Below are 15,275 nucleotides of genomic sequence, written 5' to 3' on the forward strand. Positions count from 1 at the left end.
AGCAAAATATATGTCTCATCATTTGAAAATGCTGTACACTTGATCATTTCAAGAAGAGAGAGCTTTTGATAGATTTGCACTTTCTTTTCTCCTCAGTTCTCCCAAATGAATTGCTTTATTGAACACCGACCATGCAACCAAAATGAATACTGAAACACAAAAGAGCTTTTCAGGAGACAGATGTGCTCTATTGATCTTCGACACGCACACACAAACTTACAGATACACAAGTCAACAACAACGACACATGCACTACCACAGTCAGCCCTGGGAAGATGCCAAAGTCTGTCAGTGGATATGACACGTCTCTCTCGGTTAAGGCCATCCGACATGAGGGCATGGAAGGCTTCTCACACTAAATCAACAGTTGTCTTCTTCGATTCTTGTCTAAATGATGTTGTTCCAGGAGTGGATATGAATGCTGTCTATGACTATAAATGAATGCTATAAACAGCTCCTCAATGCCTACATTTACATCACATTCAAGCATTTGCCAGGTTTGCAGTGCATTAAAAGTATACAACTGTACCCTGAGAATTAAACCCATTGAAATACTGTAGTACGAAATACGCCAAAAAGAGCCTTACTTGTATTCACGAGAACAGAGGAACAACAACAGGTACACCTTACAAATACTACTGGGTTGTCCAAAAATGTCATCCTACTATAAGATAAACATGATAGCTCAGATAATTATGAGAATCAAAGTAATTTACAGCTTGAAAAAAAACCAAACTATTTTATAGTTCACAACTGGAACCTTATTTTCCACAAAATTATTAAGCAGCACAACTGTTGCATCAACATTGATAATTATAAAAAAATGTTTCTTGGGCATCAAATCAGCATATTAGAATGATTTCTGAAGGATCATGTGACACTGTAGACTGGAGTCATGATGCTGAAAGGTATTGACACTGAAAGATGCTAAAATATATTTAAATACAACAGTTATTTTAAATTGCAATACTTAATATTAGTCACAATATTACTGACTTTTTAATGTAGTTTATCTCATAATTTGGCTTTGTACCTCACAACTGCAACATTATGTCTCATACATATCTGACTTTATTTAAAACATTCAAATCATTTATATCTCACAATGAGACTTTGTTTCTTATTTTAAATGATCTCGCAATATTGGTATCATAAAAGATTTCTATTTTATAGAGAGTAAAACTAATTTAAAGAGTTGGTTCATTCTAAATACAATGACACAAAAGACGTGTGTACCTACTGAAATGAAAGACAAATGTAACGGTTCCACTGACCTCAGTGGTCCGTGAAGCTTAACTGAGCAAACTGGGTTTCACAATCCAGAAAATGTAATCAAACAGTCTGGTTGGACAGAACATGGATCAGGAGATTCAGGACTTCATTATCCCATGTTTGAACCAAATCTCACGAGACACGCACAATGAAAAGACAGGGAAACCGGGCCACAGGGTCTCGACTGGCGTGTGTGGCTGTGGCTTTGTGTGAGAAATGAGTGTGTATCAAAGAGAGAGAACACTTTGACGTGTATTTTCATCTCTACGCAACTAAAAATGTTTGTTCAGCTGCTAAATGCATTATGGTTATTGGCTCAGATTAAAATTAAAACCAACTAAAATCCATTCAATTACGTGATAGTACAACATTGTAATGCTCTACAGGTGCTTTTCACATCTGTTTACTGGTGTTATTACAGCAGGCATTGGAAAATTCATTTGAAAATTGACCAGAGAAACTTAAATTATCCTTTATTGGGTCTCCATTTATATTATCTAATTTCTCGCCATTATCTACAATAGAAGCCCTCCTGAGGCATGTAGCATTTTACTAGGTGAGATATCAGTCTTTGGATAAAGTGACCATTTGAAATTTGAAACTGTAAGTCACTGACAGATATGTGACAATTGAACCAAATCCATCTTTACAACATCTTAATCAGCACATGGCAGCTATACTGGGGTTTTAACTGGTCAGACACATACATAAAGTAAGTTATTTAGATGCTATGGTAACAGAATATATCCTATGCGTTTATTACACATTAGACAACTGGCATAGTATTGTTTACATCAGTGGTTCTCAACATGTTTGGCCCTACAGCAAAAGGCATATTTTACCAGAGTCTGCAGTACGAATTGAATGCATTAAATTAACAAGGGCATGTATTGCAAAGTAATGAGCTGTTAAGCTGTCACCATGAAAAAAAAAATGTATATATATATATATTGAACAGTGTAGTGTGATTCACAAACTAGTGGCTGTTATGAACAAGTTATTTTTAGTGAATCAAAAACATATAGTGCAACCACTGTTGTCCAATTCACAAACAAATGACTCTTATGAACCAGTTCTTTTTAGACAATAAAAAACACAGTGCAACCAGTGCAGTCTGATTCACGAGCAAATGACTCTTTGTGAACCAGTTCTTTTTAGAGAATCAAAAACATTCAGCACTATAGCTGATTATGGCTGAAAGTGATGAATACAGTCTGGACATACTACATTTGCCATGTTGTCATTATCGTGTGACCTACCAGCGCCAGTTATGTCTAAGAAGTATGTCATCCAGGTACTTTTTTGCCTACCTCTTTATGAGTACTGTGAATTCAACATAGGCCTACTTCTTTTGTCACGTTCTGTTTTCCGCCTACTATAGAAGGGAATTATGCGATTTCGGATGCAGCCATACAGGGCAATATCCAATTCATGAACAATTAATCTTATGAACCAGTTATTTTTGCAAAGCAAAAACATACAGTGCAAACAAGTGTAGTCCTCCAATTAACAAACAAATAACTCTTATGAACCAGTTCTTTTTAGAGAATCAAAAACATGGAGTGTTCTGATTGAGGAATAATTGACTGTTGTCAACTGGTTCTTTTTAGTGAATCAAAAACATGCAGCGCAACTAGTGTAGTCTGATTCACAAATAAATGACTCTAATGAACTGGTTCTTTTTTAGAGAATCAAAAACCATACAGCACGAACAAATTACTCTTATGAACCGGTTCTTTCAAGCAAACCAAAAAAATACAGTGCAAACACTGTAGTCTGATTGGTGAACAAATGACTCTAGTGAACTGGTTCTTTTTAAGTGAATCAAAAACATACAGCGCATCACAAACAAATGCCTCTTATTTACTGGTTCTTTTAGCGAAGCAAAAACAGCCATTTAATAGCCTAACTATTAAAATGAATCTCATAAACTCATCTGTTAAATAGATAGTGATTTAATTGCATAGTTTGGGTCATGTTGTTCATTTTTTCAATTTATATTTTTGTAATGTACCAAGTAGCCATAAGGTTCACCATCTAGGCTAATTTAATTACAGTATGAGCTGATGGCAAGTTTCATTACATAGAATTCAAGAGGCAGTATAACTTGCATCATATTAAACTTAAGAGTGGTAAAATAAAGACAACTCTTCAGAAAGAAGGTAAAATGTCAGAAAGCAAGTTACGTTCTTGGAAAACATTCCACCCACATGCAACAACAAAGACAGTCATGAAAATACAAGATTCTAGAAGTGCCCTAGATCACAGGGTGCATTAATAGCAGCTTTTGAGACACAAATATGAAACAAAACAGTAGAACATAAAGCTAGAGCATTATGTGTGATAAGCACCATCCCCCAGGACCTCACAGATGCAGCTGCTTTACAGATACAACACAACATTAATATTCATATGCAGACATGGAGACACTTCATAAAGTGAAACCAAGTTAAAAACAAAATTGAATACTTTTTATTCAAAATTTTGATTAATATGAGCCTGTCTTGTGCCAAAGATACAATTGAGCTCATAGAGCTGTATAACATGTTGAAAGAAAAAGTGGCCTAATCTACCTGCAACATCCTGTAAAGTATTTATGAGCTGTATAGGAAAATGTATGCTATATGTCATTATATATTTATGAACTAAATGGCATGTCTTCCTTTTCTTACAAGAAATAAGTACAGTGAAGCTGTAGTAAGTGTTTTTGTCTAGTGGGTAAACATTTCCATGTAAATTATGGAAATTATTACTTTCTCACAAATATTGTATAGCAGTTCTCCTTTTGCAGATGCTGATTAATTTCATCAAAAATAAAATGCTCTTTTTTCAGAGGACAATTTCTCACAGCAAACCAAAGAACAAATCCTATAAATCCTTATGAAGGAGATTCAAATTCTTTCGACATTGATTAAACACTGTATTTATAATGTCCAGAACAAAACCTGCATTAGACCTAATATGAAAGCATTGGAGCTGTAAATATAGGCATTTAGTGACAGAACTGACTCTTTAAACAGTAATCGTATTCCCCCTGGAGATACAATAGCTAATGAAGTCCCCATGCAGAGAGCTTGACCAACAGAAAGAGATAGCCTATTAAAAGAACAAAATGCGTGGCGACAACTGATACCTATGTGCACCTGCCTTGTGTCCCTGAGAGGAATGTTTTATAAAAATAAGATTGTAACGTGGAACAATGTCGCCACCTACTGGGAAAATGAATGCACCTCCCTTCCCAGTGATTCTTACATACAGTAAGAATGTAATGTAAAGAGACATCATTTGAATTGATGAATAAAGCAAAAAAAAAAAAAAAAAAGAAAAGCAAAAAAAAAAAAAGATCGACAAACTTCCCAGGAGGCAGTAGGCGACAAAAAAAGTATTTACATTAATAATTTATTATGAATATATTAAAACAATCTACAATCTAAATTAAAATGCTAAAAAGTACATCAAATCAACATGTAAACTAATTTATGTTCCCCCTTTTAATAACTATTATTTGTATTTATAGCTAGGCTACAGTTAAATTACATTTTTTGTTAATTATCATTATTCATTTGATTTTTTTTAAACAAGCAGCTTGCCAGGGCCTGTATTTTGAAGATTGATAAAAGTTTCAACAGGAAGTCACTTTATTGCCGTCAAATCCAAAGTGTTTAAACAATTTCGTACCTATATTTTTTCGATTAATAGTATCTTTTTGAGCGTATTTTTGAATGGATCAGCCCTGTCCAGAGTGGGTTCGGCATGTCGAGCAGAAATGGACGGAAATGAGTTCTGAAGAAACTGAAGGTTTCTGCCTTCTGACAGATATAGATGTGATATTCAGCCACGGGTTGTCAATATTAGGGTCAGTATATTGCACTCTGGAGTTGTTTATAAAATCGCTTAAATTATTTTAGATAGCCTAATATGATACTAATCTGCCTTTGTAGGCTACGTTGCTGCACTAGTTTGTATTGAGATGTTCAATATAGTGTGCCCTTGTGAAAAAAAAGTGCACTTAAGTGTACTTTTATAAAGTGTGCTTATTACATAAATAATGTACTTTAAATATATACACTTAAGTGTGAATTAAATGCCATCTTTTCGGCGCACTTAATGCACATTAAGTGTAATTAATTTCAAATATATCATTAAGTTGAAATAAAATGTAATAAGTTGCCATTAAGAGTGATTTTTTGGAACAACTTAATTGGTACTTTATTACAACTTTATATATACTTTCATAATTGCTTCTAGTGCTTTTAAAATATACTTAAAGTGCACTACAAAATGTAATGACACGCAATTAATGTGATTTAAAATATACTTTAATGTCAGTTAACAATACACTTAAGTGTGAATTAAATGCAATGTTTTCGACACACTGAATGCACATTAAGTGCAATTAATTTATAATATATCACATATTAAATTGAAATAAAATGTAATAAGTTGCCATTAAGAGCGATTTTTTGGAACAACTTAATTGGTACTTTATTACAACTTTATATCTACTTTCATAATTGCTTCTAGTGTTTTTAAAATATACTTAAAGTGCACTACACAATATAATGACACGCAATTAATGTGATTTAAAATATGCTTTAATGTCAGTTAACAATACACTTAAGTGTGAATTAAATGCAATGTTTTCGACACACTGAATGCACATTAAGTGCAATTAATTTAAAATATATCACATATTAAGTTGAAATAAAATGCAATAAGTTGCCATTAAGAGTGATTTTTTGGAACAACTTAATTGGTACTTTAATACAACTTTATATCTACTTTCATAATTGCTTCTAATATCTTCAAAATATAGTTAAAGTGCACTACACAATATAATGACACGCAATTAATGTGATTTAAAATATACTTTAATGTCAGTTAACAATACACTTAAGTGTGAATTAAATGCAATGTTACAATCAACAAAACTAAATGTAAAACCCTCTAAATTTACTGACAAAATAATCTCTAAAAGAAGTACATAAAAACCTTTCAGTTGATGCACAAGAAAACCCCAAGAAACACTATGCATAAACACAAACAGTTTTGGAAAGAGACCTTTGGGTAATGCTTTACAAAAATATATTAGTTACCTACTTCAGTTAACATGAACTAAGAATGAATAATACTTTAAGCATTTATTAGTCTAAGTAAGATAATATTAGTCTTGGTTAGATCATGTTGGCTAAAAAATAAACTAATATTAACAAATGAGACCTAATTAAAAGTTACCGAACCTTGTTATTTAGCTCTTAAAGTGATGTTCAGCAGAAGAAAGAAATTCATACAGGTTTGAAACAACATGAGGGTGAGTATATGATGACAGAATTTTCATTTTAAAGTGGAGTATCCCTTTAAACCTTTACCAGCACCAACATTGAACAATTTGCAAATATTTAAATATCAGCGGTATGTTTCTAAATAAAAATAATTATTCTACAAATGACACATCCTTTTGTCATTTGTCCATATTTCAGCCCAGAAGATCTCAACACTTTCTCCAGAATCTCTGAGAAGTACTCTGTGAAAAAGTCTCCTGAGAGGGCATCTGAGTTTAGACAGCAAGGTAACCTCAGCTTCAAAGAGAAGGATTACACAGTCGCAGCACTCTATTACTCCAAGGTAAGGAAAATACGCGATCTAAATACCTGCTTCATATAATAAATTTGATGTATGTGATATTCTTTGTTATTTACTTTTTTTGTGTATGATTAAAGTACTGTATTCCTGATTTGTTACTATTTATTCCTGCTTTATTCCTTAACGTACATAATCTGCTTTGATATCCTCAAAAAGTATAGATTTTGTTGCACTATCGCGCCATTGCTCGATTTTAAGTAACCAACTGTGGCTCAACCAATAGCGTGAGTTTGGGGCGGGGTTATGTGCTTGTTTGACCAATGACAGGCAGAGGGAGCAGGAAACCTCGAGGGTTCTGGAAACCTGTTTGATAACAGATTTTTTTGTGATTCCGTCCGATTGGTGACTGTTGGGTTTGGCAAAACAACTTGTCTTTTCGCTACCAAGTAGCCTACTATCAAGGTCAATAACAATATCATTATAAAATTAATTAATTGGAAAAATGGTCAATTATTGCTATGCAACATTATATTTAATAGGCCTATACATTACATAATGTTTAACATATAGTAAACTGCGATTTATCAGACTTCTTTCTTCTGCTGTGCCATATTGGGGTTCCCAGGCATTCTATTGAATTAATAGGAAATTAAATCGGATTTCAATGAGTAAACATTACCAGTCTCCCTGTACATTCTTGCAGTGCAAATGTCCTGAGACTGTAAATTATTATTTATTTAAAGTTATGAATTTCCCCTGCTTATTAAAAGTTTAAGCATTACGTTGATTTTCATTGCAGTTGCAAACAGATCAGAGGATGGACAAGGCATCAAATATGTAGGCCTATTATAAATGTAAAAATGCTCATTCTGAAATCTGAACACAGATTGATGCGTTGTAAGGTATACATAAGAAACATGGTGTAACCTACTGTGTTGCAAGGATGCACTCGACAGGTTGCCTTTAACAAATATATTTAATTGAGAGCAAAAAGAATACAGAATGGTGCAGCACATATCAGCCTCTGTCCAACTGTTTGATTCTTTCCTGCATGAAGATGGATCTAGCCAGTATCAGGTTGATAGATATTAGAAACTCCTAGTATAAGAAACATGGGGCAACACAATCTGATGGTGAGCAATCCATCTTGAAACCGTTAAGATTGAGGTACTAGGGCATTTGTGAATAAAGTTAATCACTGTGGTTCAGAAAACGTTTTATGATGGTTTGAGCAGTGTTTATGCTAAAAATGGTTTGGATTTCAAATGGCAGGCTGTACTGTTATCACGATATATTCCCATTCTCTCTGATGTTTCAGGGTGTTTGCAATGCAGACAAGAATACAGAAGAGCTATCCTTGTGCTATGCTAACCGTTCTGCAGCCCTCTTTTACCATGGCCTCTACAGAGTAAGAGTCTGTCTTATGCTCTTTTTTTTGTGGAAGTATTCAAATAAGAACAAGATAAATTGTTTAGTGCAACACTGACACATCTATATGAGTTTAAGTGATTTTCTTTTTTTTTCCCTCAGGAATGTCTTAAGGATATTCAACGTTCTTTGGAGGCTGGTTACCCAAGCCACCTGCAAGACAAACTGAGAACTAGACAAGCCGCATGCCTGAATCAACTTAGAAAACCTGAAAATTCCAACATGCCAACCACAAATCATCAAACACCACCATGCCAGAAAAGCAGAAACTCTGCTACTTGTATTTCACATGGTGTGTCTGTTTGTTTCAGTCCAGAGAAGGGTCGCCACATATTAGCCACGGAAAATAAACCAGCTGGCGAGGTGGTGCTGGAGGACGAGGCGTTCTGTTATGTACTCATACCAAGTAACAAACTCAATACAGAGACCAAAAAGGAAGGAAAGACTTTTGATACTGAAGACCGACATTGTCACCACTGCCTGAGCCAATCATTGAGCTTTGTGCCTTGTCCAAACTGTAGTTACGCTCGGTACTGTGGAGAGAGCTGTCAAAAAGATGCTTGGGAGCGCTGGCACCAATGGGAGTGCCCAATTGGAGCAGATCTGTTGGCCATTGGGGTTTTGGGACATCTTGCACTAAGAGTGGCCCTGAAAGCCGGACAAAATGAAGTTCAAAGGGTGAAGAAAAACACTTCAGACTTTTCACAAGAAGACCACGTGACATGTAGCTCTTATAAAAGTGATTCGCCAGTCAAGTTGAGTCTTGGAGGCCACTGTAGAGAAGATTCAGACCATACCGACTGTTATCATGGCAACTCGTACATGGGCATCTACAGCCTTTTACCACATGTGGCACAACACTCACCCGGCTCACGCTTCTTACTGGCGATCACCATGGCGGTGATTTATAGGAGGCTGCAAGGTGGACCCCCACCAGACATGTGGGCATCTTGCAAGGACGAAGGAGTTAGTGGAGTCTGGCAGCCTGAGATGAGCATGCTAGGAGCCACAGCTCTGAGACACATGATGCAGCTCGTGTGTAACGCTCAAGCACTCACTGCTGTTAGGGTCAAAGGTTCGACAGAACTCTCATGCTTGAACTCAAACTGACAATTAATACATTAGATTCATGAATTTTAATGATTGTTGATCATTTTCCTTACAGAAGAAAGTGGTATGGCTGTTCAGTCCAGTAGTGAAATCCGAATTGCCACAGCAATATTTCCTGTTCTCAGCCTACTTAACCACTCCTGCAGTCCAAACACAAGCATCTCCTTTACTGCAGGCTTTCAGAATGACCCGCTCAGTCAGTCCGGCTGTTCTGAAGGTCACATTGACCATCCAGAGAGCTCTCACTGTGGTGTGACGGTCACTGTACGCGCTTCAAAACATCTTACTGCAGGACAGGAGATTCTGCACTGTTATGGTAAAAAATGTGAATTCAGTTTTAGGTTGGTTTGAAATATATATTTATATATATATATGTTTTTTTTAATGTCATAATTTCTTCACAGGCCCACACTGTAGCAGAATGGAGGTGAAGGAGCGTCAGCGCCACCTGCTGGAGCAGTACTTTTTCCATTGTAACTGTCAAGCCTGTCTGATAGACCTATCAGAAGGAAGCCAGAATGCAACAGAAAATGCAACACCTGGGCTGAAGTGTGTGAAATGTGAAAAGCCTCTTCAGGTAAACATTTGCAGAAAAGTAAAACTGATCAAAATATTTGGAGATATTGCTGGTATTACACATTTATTCACTAAAGGAACCATTTGCCAAACAAATGATTTGATACTATTTCAGTCCCGTATGGATGGGTACATGTGCTCTTTGCCATCCTGTGGTCATCAGATCACCAGTGCCGATGTACAAAACAGACTTCAGGGTTTACAGTGTCTTTTGGATGAAGCCTTTCATCTTATGGAGGAAGACAGATTAGGTACTGCCTCAGTATGAATCACAAACTGTTTTGTCTATGTTAGATATCCATAAATATCCATAATATGTATCCATGTCTTGCAGACAAAGCCCTAAAGATCCTAAAATCAGCTACTTCTCAGGCAAACAGCATCCTAACAGAGACTCACCCTCTCCAAGGAGAGCTAGCAGATGCGACTGCTCGTGTGTACGCCACAACAGGTGAGAACAACAGCCTTTCAAAAGAGATATGTGTCACATGTTCCTAACTCAGAAAAATTAAATTTTTTTAGAATGCTGTGTCACAAGATGTCCGTCTAGCATATGTTTACATAGAAAAAACATGGAAAAGCAGTGCAGTTATGTGCAAAAACACATTCTGTATGAACAGCCCCTAAGGGTAAATATTACAACTCTAAGCCAAGGTATTATATTTTCCTAAGATTGTAAGATATGTAGTTCTACATTGCCTTTTGACTGATGAAATAAGTAACATCTAAATTCATACTAGTGAAGAGTGTGTAGTATGATTTTAGGATTATTTTACTGACAGGTGAATGGAGTCTGGCTGCATCCCATCTAAAGCGCAGCATTGTTGCTGTTCAGGCCCAATTCGGAGAGGACAGCATTGAGCTTGGTCGACAGCTTTTTAAACTAGCACAGCTACATTTTAACGCGTAAGAGCTCAACTTGTCAAACTCTATCCATAAAGTATATGAGATTACTTATACTTTTGTGTATGATCAAAAACAGTTCTTCTCCTCTTTCCTTTGACAGCGGAGACTGTGGTGCGGCTCTCTCTGTGATTCCCAGGGCCCATAGGCTCCTCTCTCTCCACTGTGGCCCTCACTGTGAAGAGCTACAGGAACTTCATAAAATGGAACGCTGTCTACAAGGACTGCTGTGTAATAACCAAAACTGAATGGTAGTTTCAAACAACATGTAATGCTTTTAAATTTTTTTATTTTTAGATATATGTGCAGTAGTATTAAAAGTCATGAATTAACATGCAATGTGATACTTTATTGGAGTTCTTGATGCCCCTACATTTAAAAGTAGAAAAGTAAAACGATGAATGTAAATATACAATTAAACTGAAATCTGTACACTGTCATTAATCTGTCATTTTTTAAGTCTGTCATTAAATCCCTTACCTTAAATTCGAGCAACAGTAATAGTAGTTTGCAAACACCATTTCATACCTATAGGTGGCGGTCTTTAACAACAGTGAGGAAATGCAAACCATGCTTATGAGACGTGTGTCAATACTCCGTAAAGTGTCAATCCTCAAAAAAAAAACACACACAAAAAAAATGCATCTCTTTCTATGGTCTGGTTGTACTCCATATTCAAGTTTAGCATGATAGTAGGCATTATAATGTATCACCAAACACCAACACACTGATACAAAACGGCCGGACGTATATTTAAGAACAATGGTACAATAATCCAGTGAAGGCCTTTGACATTTAACGTAGCAGACAACTAGAGTAAAACCCATGGGACTATCTCTGTGCTCACAAGGAATTAAACCTTCTTCTCTATACTTCTCCTTAAAAACAGCTGGTAAAGGGGAATCCAAGCCAGTAGATTTAGCACTTTCATCACTCTTACAACCATCAGCCTGTGTGAGGTTTTTGGATATGCTGTTTAGAAACGCGTTATTCCAGTGGTTGCTTTGAGCCTCTAGTCAAGGTTTTTGTGTCGGTAAATCTGTTTAACAGTCAGGGGATAATGAGATTATATATCTCAGGAGAGCAGGAACTATGTGTGTGTGACCTCATGTTGACATTCAGGGCCGTTCAGACTCACAACAGGCAGATAATCAGCATGGCTGGATATGTGACCTCCATGTAAGAAATAACTTTTTATGCTTAAGGGCATGTTCATGATGTTTTTTTTTTTTTTTATGGAATGGGATTAACATTTAATACCTTGGGAGATTAATCATAAGCAAGGGCTTATCTGAAGTATCTTATCAATTACAGCAAATAAGTAATAAATAAATTAATACTTTCATGTACAATGATGTGATATGAATATTTATATAGCCTATATGACGACATACTCTTTTCCAGATTGTAAAAACCAATATCAAAGGAACACGGAAAGCAAAGAATTCGGACGCACACAATCTACACGCTACAGCAAACATCGACTAACAACAAGAGAAAAGGGCTATATATGAGTCAAAATCTGCTAAGGGTAATTAAATGTAACAAATCATGTAAAAATGTATCATCTTTTATTGGAAAATGAAACAACATTTTATCCAACTTTTATAATTGCTTCCATTTTTTTTAAACAACTCTATTCAAACTACTTATATAAAACTATATATATATATATATATATATATATATATATATATATATATATATATATATATATATTAAAAAATCACCCTCAAGTTTATAATATATATTTCATCAGCATATGAGAGCCAGATTGGATGACTACAGGGACTTGACTCAAGATCACTCATTCAACAGTTCACCCTATTGCCAAAATTATGAAAAAAAGATCTGTCAACAAGAGAACATTATCATTATCATTTTTTATAAAGTTTTTTATATTTTAATTATTTTTTTTTAACCATGTAATTACATTTATTTAAACACTATACTTTGTATTATATTACAGAAGCCCTGAACCGCAACATAAAAACATAAAAATAAAAATAAATAAAAATCCGGAAAAAGAAAAAATAATAATTTGAGATTAAAGTCGAAACATAATAGTGCAGAGCGAGTGTCATAGATCTACACAATATAGTAGTTTAATTATTTTTATCTGGGCTTTCAACAAAAGGAAATTCTACAGGTGCCAATCTACCAATATGGCATTACCATTTGTTTTAGGACGTTACAAAATATACTGCGCCGGAATACACTTTACAGATGAAAACACTTTTCAGACTGGATGGAGATATCCAGCTTTATGAATTAATGAATGAATGAGGCATTTATATAGCGATTTCATATGTCAACTGTAGGCCTACACCCAAAGCACTTTACAATCATATCAGGGAATCTTTCCTCAATCACCACCAGTGGTTATTATATCTGAGGAAATCATGAGATCTGGCCAACTGATTGGATACAGAATGATGCACTTAAAATGTATGAAGAGGAAGACAGTACGGTTACTGTTAAGTGTTCTCGGCCCAGATGGCGTTGCCTATAGACGAGCATGAAAACACGTAGGCTTCGAGTCAACGTGCCACATAAAGTTTGGACCAGGATTGTGTCATAAATGTGTAAAATGCCATTCACAGAAATACAATGACAGACACAAACTTGTAATACAGTATATATATTTGCATTTAATCTTACATTCACATTCGCAGTACAACCTCAATTAGGCACTTGCAGCTTCTCAAATCTGTGACTGCAATTTCAAATTTTGCACCTTGCCTTTTGCTACTCTTTTTGTGCGAATGTGAATGTAAGATTAAATGCAAATATATATACTGTATTACAAGTTTGTGTCTGTCATTGTATTTCTGTGAATGGCATTTACACATTTGTGACTACTTGTCTGCAGCTTCAAATTCAGAATACAGGTTTGTGACTATTGTCTGCGAGTGCAAATTTCAACATTCAGCTTTAGATTTTAATTTTACAGGTTTTCACATTGGAGCTATAAGTGTAAATGTTCATGTACAAGTACAAATATTTATTGTACAAGTTCTCAAATTCACATCTACTGTTTTCAGCAAATTCAACATTAAAACTTTTGTTCCATTATTACGCCTTTTTGTATTATTACAAAACTATTATGCAGATTTTGACTTACATACACAAGTTAACAAGGGGCTAACAAGAAACAGGTGTGAGTAATGAATCACTATGGCAACAAACAAGGTAGCAATGGAAATGAAAGCAAATAGGAACTAAACACAGGAAGTGAATCACTGGAACAATGGAAACAGAATACACTTCAACATAAGTCCTTCAACACAAAACAGGGAAAACAAGACAGAAATTATAACATGGATCTATTAATTTATATTAAAAATACAGTTTTTACAGACAGTGACTTGAATATACTTGTATGATGACTTAATTAAAATGAGTAATTCATTTTGAAATTTAGCATTATCTTTAATTATTGTTTATTTAAAAATAGTGAAACAGTTTTGTTTTATTTATTAATTGTTCTGTTAATCAGTGTGTTAAGTTCAGCAAATTTCTCAAAAATATCAGGTAATTTCAGTTCAGGTTGTTAAAACTCGAAAAACGAAAACCTTGCAAAATATGTTTGAAAATAAAAATGTTTAAAAATAATTACGAAATTATGAAAATATGAAGTGTTTGTTTTTTCATGGAATGTTGGTCTAGGATGAGCGTCATCCTTTGTTTAAATCACTCTGCATTATTAACTCAAGCAATAGCTCAGCATTCTATTCCCATTCTCTGAAGATCATGTCACATGTCTTGTCTAAATGTATACATATAGCAAGAGGTCATACACTTATGGCTGACCTGAGCAGATTTGCACATATATAGCCCACTCATTTGATTACAGTGCAGGGGCTTCTGTAACAGCAGAAATGCCCACCTGACTTAATATCAGGTGGATTTGTCTGTCTCAGGCATTTGTATTCATTCTGACATTGTCTACATGGATTAAAGCACAACTGAGCAGTATACAGTGTCCTCTATCACAGTATGTAATGCTTATAGCGCAATTCTACACTTAGATGAATTAAACAACAAAAGAGCATCTACACCGGCCCCAAACGTATGAATTATGAATTTCATTGCTTTAGATGGCAAAATATAAAACCAAGTGGGAATAAATGATGCTAGAGCTTTTAAACTCAAATTAAACTCACTTTCTAAACCATTTTAACAATGACAATATAATCATAGTAAAACAGTACTTATTTTTTTTTTTTTTAATGATATTTCTGTGCTGATTGTGGGGGGAAAAATTGAGAATTTTCCAGAGTGGATTTAAAAGTGATAACGTGTTAAACGAACCTGAATCCAACACTTAGCTATTGGATTGCTATCTCGAATGCCTCTGGGAGGGCATTTCCACTTGGTCTTTAATGATTGGATAGCTGTCT

The 15,275-nt window shown here is 35.0% G+C and overlaps 1 protein-coding gene across 1 annotated transcript; it reads left to right on the plus strand.

Annotated features, from left to right (window-relative positions):
• The first annotated feature begins 4,870 nt into the window (after nucleotides 1-4,870).
• Nucleotides 4,871-11,362, plus strand: smyd4 (SET and MYND domain containing 4). Its single transcript, XM_081354010.1, has 10 exons — nucleotides 4,871-5,128; nucleotides 6,753-6,897; nucleotides 8,174-8,263; nucleotides 8,386-9,358; nucleotides 9,449-9,709; nucleotides 9,798-9,970; nucleotides 10,085-10,220; nucleotides 10,304-10,420; nucleotides 10,752-10,875; nucleotides 10,976-11,362. The coding sequence occupies exons 1-10, from the start codon at nucleotides 4,995-4,997 to the stop codon at nucleotides 11,118-11,120; spliced, it is 2,298 nt and encodes a 765-aa protein (XP_081210136.1). The 5' UTR covers nucleotides 4,871-4,994; the 3' UTR covers nucleotides 11,121-11,362.
• Nucleotides 11,363-15,275: the final 3,913 nt, after the last annotated feature.

Source organism: Scardinius erythrophthalmus (genome assembly GCF_964197995.2).
Source record: "Scardinius erythrophthalmus genome assembly, chromosome: 23".
NCBI lineage: Eukaryota > Metazoa > Chordata > Actinopteri > Cypriniformes > Leuciscidae > Scardinius > Scardinius erythrophthalmus.

Coding starts and splice junctions, on each gene's coding strand:
- smyd4 (XM_081354010.1), top strand. CDS start 4,995: ATGGATCAGCCCTGTCCAGAGTGGGTTCGGCATGTCGAGCAGAAATGG. Junction 8,264..8,385: donor TTTACCATGGCCTCTACAGA/GTAAGAGTCTGT, acceptor TTTTTCCCTCAG/GAATGTCTTAAGGATATTCA. Junction 9,359..9,448: donor CACTGCTGTTAGGGTCAAAG/GTTCGACAGAAC, acceptor TTTTCCTTACAG/AAGAAAGTGGTATGGCTGTT.